This window comes from Amphiprion ocellaris, chromosome 10, assembly GCF_022539595.1.
Source record: "Amphiprion ocellaris isolate individual 3 ecotype Okinawa chromosome 10, ASM2253959v1, whole genome shotgun sequence".
NCBI classification, from domain to species: domain Eukaryota; kingdom Metazoa; phylum Chordata; class Actinopteri; family Pomacentridae; genus Amphiprion; species Amphiprion ocellaris.
The window spans coordinates 20,513,670-20,534,896 of NC_072775.1; the positions used below are offsets into that span (position 1 = coordinate 20,513,670).

At 37.7% G+C, this 21,227-nt stretch overlaps 1 protein-coding gene across 4 annotated transcripts; it reads right to left on the reverse strand.

The window, feature by feature from the left end:
- Nucleotides 1–1,588: 1,588 nt before the first annotated feature.
- On the reverse strand, nucleotides 1,589–14,683 carry gjc2 (gap junction protein gamma 2). 4 transcript variants are annotated; one of them, XM_055014298.1, is made up of 3 exons: nucleotides 14,393–14,682; nucleotides 6,349–6,478; nucleotides 1,589–3,976 (listed from the first exon to the last, which is right to left on the reverse strand). In XM_055014298.1, exon 3 carries the CDS (start codon nucleotides 3,945–3,947, stop codon nucleotides 2,691–2,693), a length of 1,257 nt encoding a protein of 418 aa, XP_054870273.1. In that variant the 5' UTR covers nucleotides 3,948–3,976; nucleotides 6,349–6,478; nucleotides 14,393–14,682; the 3' UTR covers nucleotides 1,589–2,690. The 4 variants fall into 4 exon arrangements, with proteins under 4 accessions (XP_054870273.1, XP_023126142.1, XP_054870274.1 ...); XM_023270374.3 differs by lacking the exon at nucleotides 6,349–6,478 and having other exon boundaries at nucleotides 14,393–14,683; XM_055014299.1 differs by lacking the exons at nucleotides 6,349–6,478; nucleotides 14,393–14,682 and adding an exon at nucleotides 14,252–14,361.
- Between the last annotated feature and the right edge of the window lie 6,544 nt (nucleotides 14,684–21,227).

Genomic DNA, 21,227 nt, shown 5'->3' on the forward strand with positions numbered 1-21,227 from the left:
AAGTCCAAGTAAGAGAAACAACTGTCCAGACACAGCATTTAGGTAAATTTATTTAACTATTAAAAAGAAGCTCAGCATATTTTGACATAATGCCTTCCTTTAAAGCATGGGAAAACACCCATTGTTTTATCTATTGATAACTCGATGATTAGGCCATCTATGCATTGAAATAAAAAGAAAAAAACATAAGATAACAGCAAAGTAACCATCTCATAAAATTACAGTAACTTTCCGTAATTCAAAAAAATTAATTTTCTTGCCTTATATTTGTTGGGTATTTGTATGTTTAAAAACAATAAAACTACCCATAGTTTATCAATTATATAACAGAGACAGACAGATATAATGACAAGTACTGGTTCTGTAATTATACAAAGTAGTTCTCAGACAAATCTATTATAGAACTAAGGAACCAGTACTTGTTTTTCTGTTTGTTGTCAGTAATAGTTTCTCATTTTAAAGAATAGTTACAGCATTAAACTTGAATTTAACAGTTTGATTTATTTAATAAAAAGAAAATGTTTGTGAAAAAATAAAAATGATTTTTTTATTACAGTTACAGGTTTATAATGTTGCTTTTAATTAGACATGTGAATGCAGTCTTTTCCCCCCAAATAATTAAAAAAATATTTCAGTGTATTTTGAAAATACTGATTTTTTTTTAAATAAATAGAAAAAATCTCAAAAATTACAGAGCAGTATTTTTAATGTGGAGTGTCACTTAATACAAATGAACCTTTTGGCATCGCAACTGCAGAAATACTGTTGACTTAATGTATATGAAATATGTCAGTATAGAGATAAGGTTGTATGGGGTTTTGTGGATTGGTTTGCTGTTGTGTGTCAGGAGTAGTTTCAGTATTAGTTGTGTTTCTTTTTATACAAAAATTAAATACATAAATAGAAGAATGGGCATTTCTTTCCACAAGTTTGTATATATACATATATATATATATATATATATATATATGTGTGTGTGTGTGTGTGTGTGTGTGTGTGTGTGTGTGTGTGTGTGTGTGTGTGTGTGTGTGTGTGTGTGTGTGTCTGTGTGTCTGTCTGTGTGTCTGTGTGTGTGTCAGTAAAAAAATAATTATGATCAGAAAATAAAACTTCATAAAAGTGCATTTTCCCCCCTTCTATGCTATTTTCTCTTATTAAGTTATGTGATTTTGAAGGTTGTAAAAAGTTATATGCCCCTCCTGTAATAATGCTATTAGTATTTATATCTTGTAGTTTTACTTCCACTTTTTAAAAGTTTTCTTAGAGAACATTTAATTAAGACTAAGATTAACTGTGGTGAGTTAAAAAAAAAAGAAAAAAGAATCTCAGCATGTTCCATCCCAAGCATGAAATAAACCGTGACCAGTCTGAATAAATAAATCATGTACAGTTTGCTACAGGGTCTGCAGTATAACACTTACTTTTTAACACAGCATACCTGCAATAGTCAAACTTTCTTGAAAACTTACACGAATTAGACTTCAATAAAATCTTTGGAATGAAAACAGAGTTTTTGCTTTCAGAAACACACCATTGTTATTGGCACAATAAGACAGAAAAGCAGAAATCTGCTATAAAGCAGGAAATCTGAGGTTTCAAATAAGTTTATTTTTTCATGAATAAAATTCTAGAACAGTCTTGACTTGACTTTGAGGCACTTTGAAGTATGAAAACAGTGAAGGCAGGATTAGCTATTACTCTGAAACCAGTTTTGGAAACATACTGCTTCGGTGACAGAAAAAGAACAATGCTCATCTGTATCTCATCTAACATGCCTAAAATTAAGATAAGAGCTCACTCAATAGCTAAGGATGGGACCTCTACTGTAGTCTAAGTGTATACTGTATGTTCCAAGTTGTAAAGCATGCATCATCTGCTTCAGATTGCAGAAAATCAGTATTTAGTTTAGAAAATAATTAGATTTCCTATTCACTTACCTCTTTCCCTTTAAATCTGACACTGCAAGGCTTTGAAAACAGATGAAAGCTTTGCACGCAATGACTGAGGATTCTTACACTGAGCAGATGTTTACCAGTGAAGCCTTCAGTGACACATCCCTGTTATGTTCACTTTATCAAAGTATTTCACATTTAATTTGGTTCAAGGACCACTCATCCGTACCACATCCACAACTATTTCTTCAAATAATAAACATGCATATTTCTAATAACAATCATCATTCTTCAGTAAGTAGTCATTGTGTATTTCTAAAGTCCTTTCCACGGCATTTTCAAATTTGGATTGATAATACAATCGCATATTTTCAAAGTTAAATTTCTCCAAATGAATACAGTTCAGTAACAGTCGGATGTAAATCAGATAAATAGCTCAATGCAGTCTGTTTATGACTTGACATTTTAGTTGGAATTAGAGATGCTGAACTTAGTAAGCATATGTTAACCCTATCCAAAAGCTATGGCAAAGCACAATATGACACACTACAGTAACAAAGAGGATTCATGATTTGATCATTTCTTCATGTGTGTTTTTTTTCATATATAGTATATATATATATATATATATTCCCAACAACTAGTCCTACTGTGTACTTCTTCAGCTAGCGTGATTGAAATCTCAAATGTTATTGTCCAAGGTTGTATCTCACACACACACAAATCCTCCAGTTGGGTCACAGTGCAGTTCTGGAGACTCAAAGTTTTTACTGTTAATTTACTAAATTAGATTTATCTCTAGATCCAGACAGAGGTCTTTCCATTTTTTACAATAGTTGCAGCCTTCTCTGTGGCCGACTTTGGCCTTGCGCCTTGTTTCTCCTGGACTGTATTCACTCGATTTTGTTCTGCCATAGTGCCCCCAGATACAGGACTACTGGTTCTGGAGGTCTGTTGGTTGTTTTTGGTTTGATATGTTTGAAAGGCCATGTCGAGCTGTTCCTGTGCAACCCGTAGATGTCGATGCAGACTTGCAAGATCAGAGGGGATGTTTTCGTCTGGGCTGGTGCACTGCTGCTCCTGGGCCACGTTGGCCATGTTCTGCTCATGGGTGATGAGGCTGTTGGGGATCCTGCTGGGTTTGTCTGTCTTCATCACAAGGTTGTACCCTGGAGGAGAGGCTGGGATGTTGCGAGAGAATGGGTAACCATAGGATGTCCGCCGGCCTCGGTTCCTTTTCATGCGAAGAGTATCCCGAAAAGTGCCAATTCCCAAATGAAGCATCTCACACACATTTAGCACGAGACAGAGACAGCTTACCACATACATAATTAGGAGGAAGATTGTTTTCTCTGTGGGCCTGGAGATGAAACAGTCCACTCTGTGTGGACAGGGAATCCTGTTACATACATATGAGGGACTAACTCGAAAACCATAGAGAAGGTACTGTCCCGCAAGGAAAGCAATTTCAAAAATAGCCCGCGACATGAGCTGAAGAACATAGATTCTCATCAGGCCTTCTTGCATAATTTTTCTGCGGCCATCGTGTTTTGGTGGGTCTTTGCTCGTGCTGCTTACTGGTTCAGGCTTGGCCTCCTGCACCTCCAGCGTATCCTCATAGATCATGGGCTCAGCATCGTCATCTTCCTCCTCCTCTAAGACATCCTCCAGATGGTGGCTCTCTCTCCATCTCGAGTGCGGAGGTGGCTTTTTGCGGAGTCTTTGGTGCTTCCTGCGCTCCTCATCCGAACTTCGGGCTATCTTGTGGATGGCATAACCCATGTACATGATGGAGGGAGTGGAGATCATGATGATCTGGAAGACCCAGAAGCGAACATGCGAGAGGGGAGCAAAGGCATCATAGCACACGTTGTCACAGCCCGGCTGCTTGGTGTTGCAGGTGAACTTGGTCTGCTCGTCTGAGTAGATGGACTCACCTCCGACTGCTGTGAGCACAATGCGAAAGATGATGAGCACAGTCAGCCACACTTTCCCCACGAAGGTGGAGTGATTGTGGATCTCTTCCAGGAGGCGAGTGAGAAAGCTCCAGCTCATGTTGCTCTTACAAACTTTTCAACTAGAATCTGTAAGAGAAAGAATAAACAATTGATTAAGATCTGAGTGGGGACATATACAAGATTAATTTTGGACCCCAGACAGTTATGAGATGAAATAAACATTTCAGAAAACTGTTATTCAAGAATCACATAAGTATTACTGTTTTTCTTAAAATGTATCTGTAACTTTCTGAGGAAGACTATTGTTTTCTCGCTGTCTTAGTTTGTCTCAGCTGCTTTGCAAATACTGTATCTCAGACGTACAGTATACTATTGTTGTCAGTACAGTAGGATTTCTAGACTGAGATGAGACATCTGTCTGAAGTAATTGCACAGCCACACACAAGGCAACAGCTTGTGGTGACTCATGATACAGGTCGGGTAATGTCATCCAGAGACACTGGTAGCATTTTTGAATTGGTTGAAATACCACTATATCCACTTTGACACTTTGATTTATTAATTTACTTTGCTTATCTATCTATCTATCTATCTATCTATCTATCTATCTATCTATCTATCTATCTATCTATCTATCTATCTATCTATCTATCTATCTATCTATCTATCTATCTATCTATCTATCTATCTATCTATCTATGGAAAGCAAATGGGTGATTGGCAAATATATATATATATATATATATATATATATATATATATATATATATATACACACACATACATTTATTGTGTGTTTTTATTCTTTATTATTATTATTATTATTATTATTATTATTATTATTGTTTCTGTCTGGAACAGGTGCTCAATATATTTCACTGCGTGTTATACTGTGTACAGTTGTGCTTGTGGCAAATAAAGGTCTTGAAACTTGAAACGTTAATAGGCAAATTGAAGATACTTCATCAGCCACACACAAGCCCACCAACAACAATTTTGATGACACAGGAACAACAATAAACGGTACAGTAGGGTAGAAGTAGGAAAGCATAAAATAAAACCAGCAGAGCTCTGGATGTATGAAGAGGCCATTCTGGTACCAAAGTGTGCTCCAGTCAGCGTCTCACCTCAGAATGAAGTGTGTGCTGTATCAGTACACGGCAACAGTCATACACAGGAAAACAGATGACAGAAGATCTCACAGTGTCATATTCTCCTCATAGCCAGCATCATTACTGACTCTGTGAGGCTACGATGAGGAGACAGCGAAGCACTTCTGTCCCTTCATTCATCGCACTGAGTTGCAGAGTTCATGTTGATCTCATGACTGTGACACTGTATTCCCTGGCGTGTGATGTGCCATCTCCCCTGCCATCTGAGTGAACAGGAGAGGCTTGTTGCTCTGCCACAAGGCCTCCCCTCCAGATCCAGCACTGCTGACGCTGGGGAGAGTTACAGCCACATGGAGGCAGATGGCACCTTTGGTGGGCAGCTCATGTCTGCCCCAGGATGGCATGACAGAAGGGCTGCTTCACTTAGGATTTATGCTCGATGTTTGAATGAATTTGTTGTGCATTACCTCATCAACTTTAGTCTCACAACAACAACCACTCCTATAAGCTTGCTGTTGATGTATTTAGAAAAGAGTTTTCCAGACTGTTATGCCAAATATATACTGCGTTCTCCATGTGTTTGGCAGTGGTGCTCTCATTTCAAAAGAGCAGTTTTTTTTCCCTGAAGATGAATATAAACTCTCAAGTAAGCGTAGTACATTAAGTCTGCACAACTATTATTATTATTGACACGTAAGTGGGAAATTTGGACAGAGCAAAACTGAGATCGGCAATTGAAATAATACCTATTTGATTAAAAACATCTTTTAAGATGCAACTCCAAGTGCTACAGTTTTTTTGTTATTATTCATTTACAAATAAGGAACAACAAGCAAAAGAGTGGTATTTTTTTAGGATTCAGATTGGTATTAAGAGGTACGGATGTATTGCAGTTCTAGAAAGTCTATTGTAATTATGCACATTCCTGATTTTTAAATTGCACAGAAATGGAGACATGTTTTAATAAAGTTGCATTACAAATGGATCTCCGACTAGAAATTTGTTTAATTAGAATATACATTTGTAATTACGAACGCACTGTATGATTAAGACACATTTTTCTAAAGGGATCAAGTATTTCTTCATGAATGCAGGTGAAGATCAAACGTATTTTACACTGTAGAACCTGCATCTTATTGCTGGGTAAGAGTGCAGCATCCTTTCATTTAATACATTCAGTTGCTTTGGGTATGATAAAATATTTAATAGAATGTTTGAAAGGCTGCTGCAATATCACAAAATTGTCTTACAATGGCATCACTTCTTATATAGGTCCTCACAAACAATTTCACAGTTGCAAAATGAGCATCTCTAGTGAAATGAGAGAGCAGTTAAATAGAAACATTACATGGTCTGTTTAGGGGAAAGTCATCTAAAATAACTCACCTGGAAAAGTTGCAAATGCTTTTCCCATCCTGAAGGTCTCCTTTGCCCTCTCTAGATATCCCCTGCACAGTCTGATCCATGCAATACCACTTCCATCCTAATGTCCTGGCCTTCTCCGTCTTATTGATAACTTCCAGAAGGACAAAAACGAGAGCAGTGACTGAACTTATCAGGCTAGACTTTTAATCCTGTTTTCCCACTCTGTGAAAAGTGAGGTCTTGCCGCTGTGAATGCCTCACATTCTGGCTTGTGTCTGGTTTCTATTACACCAGCCTTCTGCCCAAGAAGGAAGTATAAAAAACAGAGAGGCAGAAAAAAAAAAATCCTCCTCTGGCAAGTGACCCTCATCCAAGGGTTCAGACTTCAGGATATCGTACTGCAGATTGAAATGAACACCCAGCTGAGGGAGCGCGTTAATCGCAACACAGACAACCTCCCCCCAACGCTCATGTGCAACATTTGTAACACAGATGATGAGTCCCTCTCTCTCTCTTTTTCTCTTACTTTATCTTCCTCTCTATCCTCTGTGTTCCCTTCTATGTATTTATCTTAGCTTCTTGCAAGTTTGTCATCATGCCCCCCAACAGTTTAGAAACTGTAATAGCTCCCTGACAAGAAGGTAATTGAAAGTAAAGTTGTGTCACACCTTTATAAAAATACAATTTAAAATAGTATCTTTCCTTCTCTCCCTCTATTTCTGTCACTGCACCAACCCTAACCCTACACATCAAGCACAGTGAATGCAGATTAGTGACCCTCTATATTATCTGTCAAATAGGTAACGGTGTGCGACTTTATGAAAAAGACATTTGGAGAGACAAAGACAGGGAGTTTGAGGACAGCAGTGTCACACAGACATAAACCACCTTGCCTCAACATGGATCCGCTGCAATGTAACCAGCAGGTATGTTCAGTTATATCAAGTGTCATAATATTTAGATCTTCCATCCAGGCAGATGGCCAGATAACAGAGCAGTGGACAGGTCGGACTGTGCACTCCCGCTACACGTCTTTTCCGACTTCATGTTTACACTTCAAGCTTTAACCTTAGCATGCGGAGTGCAGTAGCACATATTGTTACTTAAGATACATAAATGGATTTTTTGTTAAGAGTGGCTGTATGTAGAAAGAAGTCTTTTTTCTCTCGCACATACACACAATTCTCTCTTTTTTTAGTCTGAAAAGGACACAATAAAATACAAAGGAGGAGGTGAATCATGCAAGATTAAAAAAGGAAAGGAATTTCTCCATCACTTTTTTCTATGTGCCAGATCTTGCTGTCAAGTTTTAGAAGAGATCTAAACTCAACTACTGTTAATAGAGTGCAGATAAACGGGTTAGTGTCTGGCTTGCATTTATAAAATGTGCCTGGTCATTGTCACAGTGACCATATTATTATAATGTTGCTTTCACAAGGCCCTCAATAACCCTTTAATTATGATTTGTATACCACTATAAAGCAAAGAAAAACGTACAGCAACAACAGTAAGTCTGCAATCAGTCAGATCACACTTTCAGCTGTATTGTTAGATAGAAGTTCTCATGACTGCTGCAATAATTATGACAATACCAGCACACAAGAAGTCTTTGCATTAAGATCTCATTCTATTTCAGTAGTTTGTGAGTCTAAAGAAAGCTCTGAGAGCTAGCCATCTGGGCCTGCAGGACCCGTCCTCTAGAGGCTTCGCCTTCGAGGCTCGCCTCTCCATCTGACGGAGGAGATGTGGCGTAGCGAGCACCCCTGGTGCAGCAATGAGGAAATGAAGATGGGGGATGCTGCTGGAATGACTAGAACATTTGGAGTTTGGACATGTGCCACCCCTAAGGGACCAATAAGCACGTGTTTTTAAGTTGCAATGTATTCCTCTGCTTCCAAAACCTCCCCATCATCCCAAAGACGCAGATGGTCCAGCGAAGACGGTTCATAAGTGAAAATGAATGTGATTTAAAGTCAAAATCAGTTAGAGTCTATCTTCCTGGACAGTTGCAGAACCTGTTGGATGTGAACTGCAGTGAGTACTGAGGTTTTTGTTGGATACTAATACACAGATGTAGTTTCTGAAATGATCAGAACCAAACTTACAGTCCTCAAAAACAAAACAAAAATCACACTAGCCTTCATTATGTGCTTTTCATTTTTATGATCAAAAACAGTTTTTTATTCCAGGAGGAAGGTATGATAGAATGCTCAAACAAAAAAAACTCAGCAAAACAAATGCATTTGCCAGAGACTAGATTCAAAGGACTGATTTGCACAAAGTTACTGAAAATATAAACAAATGTGCACCAGCCCACAGTCAACCAAGTGACTGTTTAGCTATGAATACACAGTGTTCCTGTGTCCTCGGACAAGTCAGGCTATTGTAGCTTTGGGAAACTGTATCTCATGTTGATAAATATTGATTGGACTCCCCAGAGCTAGGAAAATATTACAGTATTCCCCTGTAAGACATTATTTGACATTGCTCGTGGTACAAGGACTGGCACCATGTGACAGCCAAACGAGAGTGTTTAATATTCATTAGGTCAAGGTTATATTTATTGTCACACATTAAATAGATTCCTTTTTTTCAAATGGGGTAGCATCTGTGAGATATAAACAACTTTTTAGAAAATCTGACATGACAGCTGCCAAATGAACACATCAGCATGAGCTTAAAAAAAATCAATAAAAAAAGCAAGACTCAATGTATACACTCAACGTGACAGCCTATTTTATAAATATGTAGGCTATGTATTAATGTATATTGTAATTGCAGAAATAATTTAAATGAATGAGTTCTTTTGATTCCCAGACAGTTTTGCCTTGCAGAGGTCACTGGGCGCTGTGAGCTTTTGCAGCGTAGTGAGGATTGAAGTGATGCAACTTGGAGGAGTGAACATCTCGACAACTCTCCTTGGCCGCCACCAATGTCAACACAAGAGTTTTATCCACATGTATGTACTGAACAAAGTTGATGTGAGCAGACTGGGGGCTGTGGAGGTCTGTGTTTATGTAACAGATCAAGCTCCACCATGTGACTTGGATGCCCCCCCATCCCTTGGAGAAAAGAGTGACACAAGACACCAGAGCAAAAACACGCAACTTGGTGCTTGGACTCCTCCTCTCTCATCTTTTCCAACCACCACCATTAAACTGCTCTTACCAGGCTGTGAGGGGTTATCCCATAGGCAGCCTGAGAGTGGTGGCAGTCCCATCGCATTTGCTCATTTTTCTCCCAGTTTCTCGGCCGAGCCTATCCTACCCCCGGGGTGAGTGCGTCCCGTGCCAGTTTTACTAAGGCTGGACTCCACTGAAGCGACTGAGATGAAAACCCTTGAGGTGGATGCCAACAACTTCCCTCAGCCGGCGCTCTGCGTCTCCCACATACGAGCAAATCAACTTGTACTGACTGTGCAATACAGTGTATTCCAAAAACAATGCAAACTTGTTCTCACTATTCATTTTAGCTCAATTATTCAAATAGCCATACTGCCACACAGATTAAATAAAAAACACACACACCTTAGTCCGTTAATATGTTTGATTGTGTGAAAGACATGTGAAACAGCAAGTGTCAGGAAATTATAACAGGCATGTCATCCTCTTGCCCATCTGGATTCACTCAAAGATGTGTGTCCTGCAGCAGTTCAAATTATGTAAAGCATTGCAGTAAATGTGGCAATCAGCAACATTTTAAAGGCTCTAAAAATGACATTCCGCTATAAGTCTGTTTCCTTACAGATGGGGGTTTTATTATACTCTATAAATACTGCTTTTAGTATAGAAAGAGTACAGAAATACACCACCACTCAAAAATTTGGGGTCACCCAGGCAATTTCATATTTTCCATGAAAACTCACACTTTTATTCATGTGCTAACATAATTGCACAAGGGTTTTCTAAGCATCAATTAGCCTTTCAACACCATTAGCTAACACAATGTAGCATTAGAACACAGGAGTGATGGCTGCTGGAAATGTTCCTCTGTACCCCTATGGAGATATTTCATTAAAAATCAGCTGTTTCCAGCTAGAATAGTCATTTACCACATTAACAATGTCTAGAATGTATTTCTGATTAATTTAATGTTATCTTAATTGAAAGAATTTTTTTTTAATAAAAAATGAAGACATTTCTAAGTGACCCCAAACTTTTGAATGGTAGTGTCCGTTTATCAGGTGTGCAACGAAATAGTAATCTAGTAGTAATCCACTATTTTACATTAGTTTTTCCTTACTCATTATAAATTTCTGTTATATGTAACATGCTAATATAGGCTGACTTTTAACTAGTTTTCCTTTGCAGGACAGTGTTTAACTATTGTCATGCACATTGAAGACTGTTGGCTGCAGGCTATGTGACACAGACTAATCATGTCATGCTTTCACTTCTCCAGCAGTATCACCATCTGACAAGTATACCTAGTGTGTCATATGTCACTTGAGGCTCTTCAACCGTCTTCATGTAAGAAACTGATTACTTGAAATTAATGTCATGACTCTGAATCAAAATGTTCTAATTAAATTAGATCATGAGCTGCACACCTTCAACCTGCAATGCAGAACTTTTGCCTCCCCCGTCTGGCAGGGAAATTTATTACACAAAATTCGTGGACTTGTTCTTAAGACATTTGCGGACAGTGTTCCTCTTTCGCTTTGAGACTGCAATCCTCCCTCAGAACAATGAATTTCTTTTTAATTAGGAACATCAGAAACTTGGCTGCACAGTGGCGTAGTGGTTAGCACTTTCGCCTTGCAGCGAGAAGGTCCCTGGTTCGCATCCCGGCTTTCCCGGGATCTTTCTGCATGGAGTTTGCATGTTCTCCCTGTGCATGCGTGGGTTTTCTCCGGGTACTCCGGCTTCCTCCCACAGTCCAAAAATATGCTGAGGTTAATTGATTATTCTAAATTGCCCGTAGGTGTGAATGTGAGAGTGCTTGTTTGTCTTTGTATGTAGCCCTGCGACAGACTGGCGACCTGTCTAGGGTGTCCCCTGCCTTCGCCCGAGTCAGCTGGGATAGACTCCAGCACCCACCGGGACCCTAGTGAGGATTAAGCGGTGTATAGATAATGGATGGATGGACATCAGAAACTTTTCTTGGAACTTTTCTAGGTTTTTTCGTCATAGCCTCTTAGCTGCTGTAGCCTGTTTCATCTTTGTCCCTTTGCTCGCTCTCCTGTTCAGCTTGGACACCAGTCTTTGACATTTGGTGTAAAATGCATCGCCGGAGCAGAAATGTCCCAAAAGAAGCCAGATGAAAAGCTAAATAATACAGAGAGATTACCCTGGCATTAACAGGCTTCGTCAGAACTTGTCTGAACTTGTTTGGTGAGAACATGAATGGCATGTTCATTTATATATAAAAGTCTAACACTCCAGCTTTAATTCAGACTTGCTTGACAGCTCATGAACCACAAAAGCGGTTAATCATAGGGCACTGAGGATTCATTACTGGTGTTTTTTCAGGGGAATTTGGGAGGTTTGAAGGAGCAACAAACAAATGGTGCATGTTTTCCAGGCTAGATTTCAGCATAAACTTAAAGTGCTGAATTTAAAAACTGCTAATCTTTAGGCCAATAAACAACAAACAGAGAATTCAGTATTTTGTCACTAATCTGGCAGTGTGAAAAAGGTTTCGAATAATACAATAAAATAAACTACATAAATGCTTTTGATAACTGAACAGTTCAGTACATCAATAAAAGCACCCACATATTTTATTACACAGCATTATTTTACACTCACTGGATGATGAAGTTTTTCATTAGGGCAGTAAAATCCAACTCACTACTGCCCTTTCATCTAAACAAAATAACAGTGCTTTGCTTGCAGAGCTGCAGGGCCTTAATCTTTGACATTATCTTGTCTTAACTGTCTATGTCACAGGCTGAGCAGGGGCAAGCCCAGAGGAGCAGCAGACCTAGTCAGGGTCATCTGGACTATCAGAGATATGTTACTGCAGCTCCTCCTTCCTTCCAGACGCCTTAACGCCATTGCCCTTCTCCAACTAAGTGAACTCCAGACACTGATAGCAACGCTGCAGGAACACCGCAGATAGCAGCAACACACTCTGTGTCTTTACTGTGCACTTACGCAACAAAAGCTGACATCAAAACTGTACATTAATGCTCAAACTGCATAGTCGAATAGTTAACATGTAACATTCAATGCCAATGATAAGAAAATGCAATCTGTTGAGCAAAATATTAACCTTCAAGGACTTGGTGGTTATAGTTAAGTGAAACCGTGATGATGTATGCAGTAAATATATTGTCTGTGTTATATGACTAAATGCTAATTGCTAATAAATGCTAATATTAACCAGATCAAAGTTTTAGGTTTGAAAGCTTGCATTAACTTACAGCTTATTTACTTCATTTTTCTCAGTTTGAGCCACTAGATGGCAATAATGTATTCAATCAACAATAAGCCCTCACTTAAACAGTCCTAAAAGACAATGAACTCAAAACAAAACAAGCAGAATTAAATGACTTATTGAGAAGCAGGGCTGAATATATGATCCATATAACAAAACATAAGTACTATGCGGAGGGCAGCAAAACAAGTCATCTTCTGGCACTCACCCTCAGACAGCAGGAAACCAAAAGATCAATACTAGCGATTAAATGCACCAAACAGGGAGTTGTGTCTTCAATAAATGAGACATTCAAAATTTATTTCAAAGGACTTTATACAAATAATGTGGTTGCTTCCGGTAGGAACTTCACAGAGTTTTTTAGCGGATTAAAATGCCCAACATTGTCATTAGAGGGCACCAAAACTTTAGATTCCCCTATTTCTCTGAATGAGCTACATTAGGCTGTCCAAAATAGAAACAAGGGCCATACGCCAGGTATAGATGGCATACCAGTGGAGCTGCACCTTGCACTTTGGGATATTCTCAGACCAATATGGTAGGACACACTAAATTATGCCATTGAGAATGGGGCCTTCCATCGAGATCACTGTTACACCAAAGCCTGGTAAGGATCTTTTAGAGTGTGCCAATTACCATCCATTCTCACTGATAAACGCCTGAAGTACTGAAGTGTTACTGGGGTTAAAAGTTCATATGTAGCCAAAAGTTTGTTGGCTTTTACATTGACGCAAAAGGAAATAAAAATATTGATGAAAAAACAACATTAAGTCCTCATGAACTTAAACAATCTCATGTTTGACTTTCACTGGCACTTTGACAAACAGGTTAATGACCTGTGTAGAGTCGTCACTGATCATGTGAAGTGATAACAGTTCTGCTATTGAGAGCAATGACACTAAGTAGCATTAAATGGAAATCATCCAGACAAACCTGCTGGGTCAGACTGTCAAGGCCACAAATGGAGATAAATGCTCTACAGGATTTTAAGGTATTTATTGCATCTAACTATCAGCTAAGGAGTGTAGTATAGTTTATAGTTTACAATTCAACTTCATAGTAGTGCCATTTAATACAGTCCACTTCCATATAACACAGAAATTTTCCAGAAACCAGAAATTGCAGTTCAACAATTCTCATGCAGATTACATCAAAACAGGAAGGGTTGTCAGCTTTTTTCCTGATTGCTGTCCGGCTAAGTTACTCATCTTCAGTGTCACAGATAAAGTCTCATTTTCTTTCTTTGGTTTGGAAAATTGTTGCTTAAGTTTCATTTGGGTTAACAGAAACAATGCTAAATTATCATGATATTAGCCAATGACTTGGTTTCAGTGATGCTGCATATTAATATGAGGCACAGTTTAGTTTTATTTTCAGATTTAACAACAGATAAAAACATTCATTTGAGAAGACACCATGTGACACACACAACCATAACCTAATTTGCAAGATAGGAAGTTCATCTTTCAGTCCCTTTAACCTTCTTTTAAGATTATATGAAAAACACAGATATTATGTTTTGGCATAAAAAGCACCAAGCATACCTGCTTTTCTGCTGCTTCAACTTGTAGGAAATACTGGCACAATTTGAAGCTATAAAGCTAACAAGATCATGCGAAAGAACCCCCAGCGTAATCCACAGCACAACAGTGGGAAAAAAAGGGACAGTGAAGGGCAGTACGTACCTGTCCATGTAGATAAAGCAGTAAGTTTTTCTATGTTTTATGGTTGAGCATCCTGGGCGGGCATCCAGAAGCATCGTTTCACTGCTCGGGCTCAGAAGCAGGATGAGAGAGACAATGGGTCATTTTTCTTCAAAACCCCTCACCACCAAGTACAGGCAGGACACTCAGGAGACCAGCATCCTGCCAAAGGCCCCATTGTTCCCCGGCTCGTCCGCCTCCATTGCCATGACCACCGACTGTTTATTTGTTTAATCCAGGATGACTCTTACTCCAACCCCATTCGTTCACCCAGAAATGAGCAGTGTCGCAGCTCTGGACCTCTAGAACCTTGCTTTTCTGGTATTTAGCAGAGTGTGCATGTGACACATTATTTCCAGCATAACATTTTGAGGGGTTTAGTCTGTTTTCAGTGGAAATCTGGGTGTTCTACATATTTTAATAACAGCTCAAAGCTTTCTTCTGGTGCGTGAATGAACAAACAAAACTTACATCAACAGAGATCATTTTCAAGGCCAAAGATTTTGGCCAAAAGCAAGACGCATTCCTCAGCTGTAAACAAAGGGCTGTTTCTCTTTCTTTCTTTGCCAAGTGACGGAAATATGGCATGACAACTTTCCCTGCTGTGCCATGGCTTGGCAAAAACTTGAAGACTGCAAAAAATACATGTATAAATATATAAATAAATAAGAAATGGCTGTTCTTTTTGGTGTTTTGTTTTGTCCTTGAACTTGCATGTGGAGTCAGTTGCAATGTGTGCTAAATGGCAATAACTGGCTAAAAACGTGTCCAAGGAATGCAACCCAGTGTGAGTTAAATTAAACAGACAGTGACTCTGTAAAACAATAACAAGACAGCAGTTGCAAGAAAATCCTTACATTCTAGTTTTATTGCTGAAACAAGATTAATAATAGGTATTTGTCATAGTTAGTACTTTATTTTTTTTTATTTATGTATTGTCAGTTTATTTAAAAAAGGGACCATGTACAATATTAAACATAAATGTTGCCATTTGATGTATTGTGCAAGAGTTAGCTTGAAGCTAATTTCCATCTGCAGCCCCTTGGCAGGTCACAATAAAACCATCACAACATTAATATGTCACTAAAAAGCCAGACTATAAAATACAAGACAGTGAAACAAAACATTATACACGCACACACACTCTTAAAAGCACACGTACACACTCTCACACTCAAATGCAAGTTAAAAAGACATTAGTGGTTGCAGTTTTGAGTGTCCTTAAGCAGGTTTTTCAGTTAGTTTTTAAAACTGCCGATACAAACACAGTTCTTAATGTCATCAGGCAAGGCGTTCCACTGAGTCGGAGCTTTTACAGAAAAACCTGACTGCCCAAAGGTGATGCGTCGAAAAAGTATTGAATAGTCATCGGTGGAAGATATCCTTGTGGATTTTATGGATTGTGCCGAGCGATATTGAACAAACTGGCGCAGTAGAGGAGCTCAGAAGATGATGCTTATCTAAAATCCTGCAGTGGTGGTACTGCATTGATTTTTTGTTCTGGATTTTCAAAGTTTGTTTGTAAAGAGACTCCAGCAGTTTGATGACTGCTTGCCCAGCTTTATTCTAAGAAGCAAACAGAAGGCAAAAAACAAAAGTCCAACTAATGTATATACACCAATAAATCACATATCCATTCTTTGTTATACCAAAAAGGACTGACTATCCACATCAAAAAATCTTTTTCCACATTGCATACTTATGTCACTGTATATAATTGTGTTTTTTTATTTGCAAGAACACATATGTACACTACCATTCAAAAGTTTCGGGTCACTTAGAAATGTCTTTATTTTTGAAAGAAAAGCTGTTTTTTCAATAAAGATAACATTGAATTTTATCAGAAATACAGTCTAGACATTTTTAATGTGGTAAATGACTATTCTAGCTGGAAACGGCTGATTTTTAATTGGAATATCTCCATAGGGGTACAGAGGAACATTTCCAGCAACCATCACTCCTGTGTTCTAATGCTACATTGTGTTAGCTAATGGTGTTGAAAGGCTAATTGATGATTAGAAAACCCTTGTACAATTATGTTAGCACATGAATAAAAGTGATTTTATGGAAAACATGAAATTGCCTGGGTAAATAGCAAGTATTTCCATCTGAAACTGCAGTGTGCTTAGAACTATCTCAAAAACACAGATTCTGACTCCCATGGTTTCATATGTAACAAACCTAGGGATCCAATCCTGTCTACTACATGGTTGGGACTCTCCGTATCATTATTCTTCTTTTCGGCTCAAATATTTCATTAATAGGACTTGCCATTCTTTAGTATCGAGTTGTTTTACAGTGTTGGAACAGAGCTGTATGTTAGGTAATGAGTTTTAGCTGCCGTGAGTAGATTAAGAGGTAGTGATTCATGCTTTCTAGGAGAAGCAGTTATGCAGACTAACATCTTAGCTGTTTAGCAATGCTTAGATAAGTGGTTAGATAAAGAGATGTATTATACGGTGTGTGAAAACCTTGAACTTTTACAATATAATGAAGATAATCAAGGCCGACAATCTTGGCAAGAGCGTGGTTTCCAGTCAAGGCTACTGTTGACAGGAAGCCCGCATGAATAATTGTATGTGCCACCTGTAAAGAATAACTGTGGCTTAAAGTTGTATTCATATAAGGGATGTGCACATTTTAAACATCAGATCAATTAAATAAAATATTACTGAGCTGCTTAACTTTCGTCAAGTAGTGACAATGTGCTAATGACTGCATTCAGAAACTGTGTGAGTGTTTGTTAAGACATTACTTTGGGTCGTCTTTATGAGATCCTATAGAGTCAACAAACCGTTACCCAACACCTTCAGAACAGTTGAGTAGATGAATTACAAACGCATACAAACAAAGGATAAACTAAGAGGCCAAACAAAAACCTCGTCTGAAAATTCCACGTAATCTTCTGTGACTCATTAAACTGCTATGGGGAAACAATAACCCTGCAATATCAGTGGCTCTGAGGCTTAGTGCACTGCAGGTTAACTGATAAAAGTGTGAGAATGTCTTCACGAGTGTGACAACACATTTGCAGCATTTAGAGATAAGAAAGAAATAAAAGGCAGCCAAACACAGAAAACTTGTTTTTGTTGTTTTGTGCATTTGGTTGTGTTTTACTCTCGTGTTGATAAGAGAGTCTGATGGTGTGGGCAATGTTCCCTCTAATTTTTCATGAGTCTGAGCAAACACACAAACTCCCTGAGCGTCCCTTGGACCACTGTGAGCAACATCAGACGTGTGCACTGTGGTCACACCAGCATCACATCCATTCAAGTTACATGGTTCATTAAAAGAATCATATTACAGCATTTACATTTCTGTTAAAACACTTTGTCAACAGGAGCCAGTTGAAGGCTGCAGTGATTTTAGTGACACTACAATGTATAAGAGTGAAGTTATTGAATATTTGTCTCTCTTTACTGTTGCAGCTGTTTTGCAAATTGCAGACGGACTCTGTTCACTCCACAGACACCAATGTTATTCTTGTAGCTTGAAAGACAGCTACTTTTGATAAAACTGGGCTTGTAGCACATTGTCTGCCTTGCAACAATGGGAAAGAGGCACCGTTTATGTTTTGACAACATATATCTAATGAGTTATTGATGCTGGAAGTGTGAATCTGTGAATATCTTTCCAACTTTACTGAACTTGGGGCCACTACCACCTAAGGAGTGATATATTTAATTTTGAAAAAAGCATTTAGCCATACTTAAAGCTTTAAGTGCTTTATTAACACGGAACTAAAAATTTTGTATTGTTTTATTATCACAGGTTCTGTCTGAAAAGAGGTGGCATCATTTTAAACAGTGAAATCAAACTAACAAAATGTAATGACCAACCAGTGAGCAATACTGGATTCTGCAAAAACATAAACAACTTTTTTAAAAATCTAAATCTTATCTAAACACAGTTAATGTATTAACTTATTTTTGTGTATGCATGTATTTATTGATTTATTTAGTACTGTTAACATATCAGAGTTCTGAGTGAATTTTTCTTAAGATAGGCAAAGGCCATTTATTGATTACATATAGGCTATTAAATGTTTATGAAAAACTAAAAAGCATTTTAAAAAAAACAACTTAGGCATTTATTGAGTCACTAAAATACTGTAGAGTACAGACCACATCAGCATGATTATAAGCATCCTCTGGTAAATGAACAACCAGATACTGATGTCTCTCACCATATGGACTTCAGGAGATGACTGGGGGATGATAAACTGTGACCTACTGGTTGGGTTCTCTCTGTTCTCATGTTTCTTACATGTTTGTCCCCTGACAGCCGGGTCCTAATGTTTTTTGAGCAACACACCATACTATGACGTTTTTACAATGATGGTTCTACTATGGAATCAGTTTGACATGTTCAGGTGTTCTTTGTGTGAAAACTCAGAGATTTCAGGTATCAGAAGGTGGTTTTCAACTTTCTTTGTTAACTTTCTGCCTCAACTTGAAACTAAATTTCCTTCACTAAGCCAGCCCTCTGGACTTCCAGTAAGCTGTGTTCCTATTGGCTGTCCAGGTGGCTGCTTGGTGTTATCAGGAACACCTGAGCAGCTCAGTGTCTTCCTGCTTTATTTAGCTGCAGACAAACATTTCCTCTGCTTCTCTTCACCAGTGAACCGGGTTTGGCTCCATTGCTTTAGTTTGTTCTTTAGGCATTGGCTTGCAGCTTCCAGCAGTAAAATCATCTTTAATGTGTTTCTTGGTGTGTTTTAGGGCTTTGTACTGGATAGTTGTCTTGGTAAATGAGGTTCTTTAGCCACAGTTAGCACATGGTGCTAATGTGTGCAGTGATTAGTGGATTTGATGCAGCTGAGTTGTGTCTTTGTCTTGGCTGTAGTGAGTCTTTAGAGGTTTTTGGTCAGACACATTCTGTATTCTTGTTTGTGAACCAGCGTTGGTTGTCCAGAAGGTAAGAGTTCCTGTCCTGATTCTCTGTTCTCAGAGGTTCTCTGGTAGGCTGCAGGAGACTTTAGCATTTGGGTTGTGCTAGTTTGGTTTTTGTACGGTTTCATTTGGACAACTATCTTGAGGCCCCTCCATGTGGTTTAGTGAGGTTTTCTGGAACAGTTCTACAAAGCAACCTGCAGCAGAAGAGACTTTGAGAGTTTTTAGGAAGTTCTGGAGAGCAGACTTTAGAGCAGCAGAAACACTGTCAGCAGTTTGAGCAGGAGAAGGTGAGCTTCAGAGTAGAAATGAGACAGAAACCTTCTTGACCCGTGTGGTGAGGTCCTGTACCAAGAGTTTGAGCAGGTTGTGAAGAGTCTGTAGTTCTTTGGTCTGAAAGCACAAGAAGAGTCGACTCATTAAAGGAGAAAACAGGAGATATTGTTGGTTCTTCTGTTGCTCTGCAGTTTCCTTACACTGAATATCAAGTTTACATTTTAAATAATTTGCCATGTGAGCCCAAGAAGACTTCAATAAACTCCCTCCATCCCCTGGACACAACACATTTTATTACCATGTTAAATCTTCTTCTTTTAATCATAGTTTTAGCATATGTTTTTCTCTTTGCTTGTTTAGTTTTGTCATCTGTGTAAAAGGTGCTAAACAAATAAAGTTGAATTGATAAACTGAATAATTGACTAACTCATGATTGTGACAACAGAAGTATTTTCATTGTGATTTAAGGGTTTATTTCATTTTTAAGGCTGGGGTTAAAATCTTGACAGAAAAAGAAGATTAAAGAAATAAACTACATAACAAAAAGCAATTAAATCAAAGGAAAAACAATTAATACAATAGAACTTTTAAAAAGTTTTATTATTAAAAAGATTTAAGAAATTTAAGATGTAATTTTCTAATTAAACATTTAATTTTTTCATTAAATGTTTTGTCTTGTTAAAGGTTTAATAATCTAATTAAATGTTTTGCATTTTTTAAAATGTTAAACATTCTTCTTGTTTAATTGTATTTTTTCAATGTTTAATCATGGAAAATGTTTTATCTGTAGTTTTTAATATTTGTATTTTAAAAATTTTGTTTAATTTCATAATGACATGTATTGTATCTTGTTGAATTATCTAATTCAATATTTTGTCTGTTTAATAGAGTTAAACATTACATACAATAAATTATATATACAATATACCACCTTTTAATGTTTAATTTTCTTTTTAAATGCTTCATTGTATTTTCTGTTTAATTCCTATTTGAAGTTTTATTGTCTTTAAGATGTAATCTTCTAATTAAACATTTAACTTTTTCATTAAATGTTTTGTCTTGTTAAAGGTTTAATAATCTAATTAAATGTTTTGCATTTTTTAAAATGTTTAACATTCTTCTTGTTTAATTGTATTTTTTCAATGTTTAATCATGGAAAATATTTTATCTGTAGTTTTTAATATTTGTATTTTAAAAATTTTGTTTAATTTCATAATGACAGGTATTGTATCTTGTTGAATGATCTCATTCAATATTTTGTCTGTTTAATAGAATGTAATGTAATTTAATGTTTAACTCTATTAAACAGACAAAATATTGAATGAGATCATTCAACAAGATACAATACCTGTCATTATGAAATTAAACAAAATTTTTAAAATACAAATATTAAAAACTACAGATAAAATATTTTCCATGATTAAACATTGAAAAAATACAATTAAACAAGAAGAATGTTAAACATTTTAAAAAATGCAAAACATTTAATTAGATTATTAAACCTTTAACAAGACAAACCATGGGTGCTCGTATAGCTCAACAGGTTAAGCGGGTGACCCAGGTACATGGGCTAATCCCCGACACAGCGGCCCGGGTTCGATTACCGCTCCCAGCCCTTTGCTGCATGTCTTCCCCCCGACTCTTCTCCC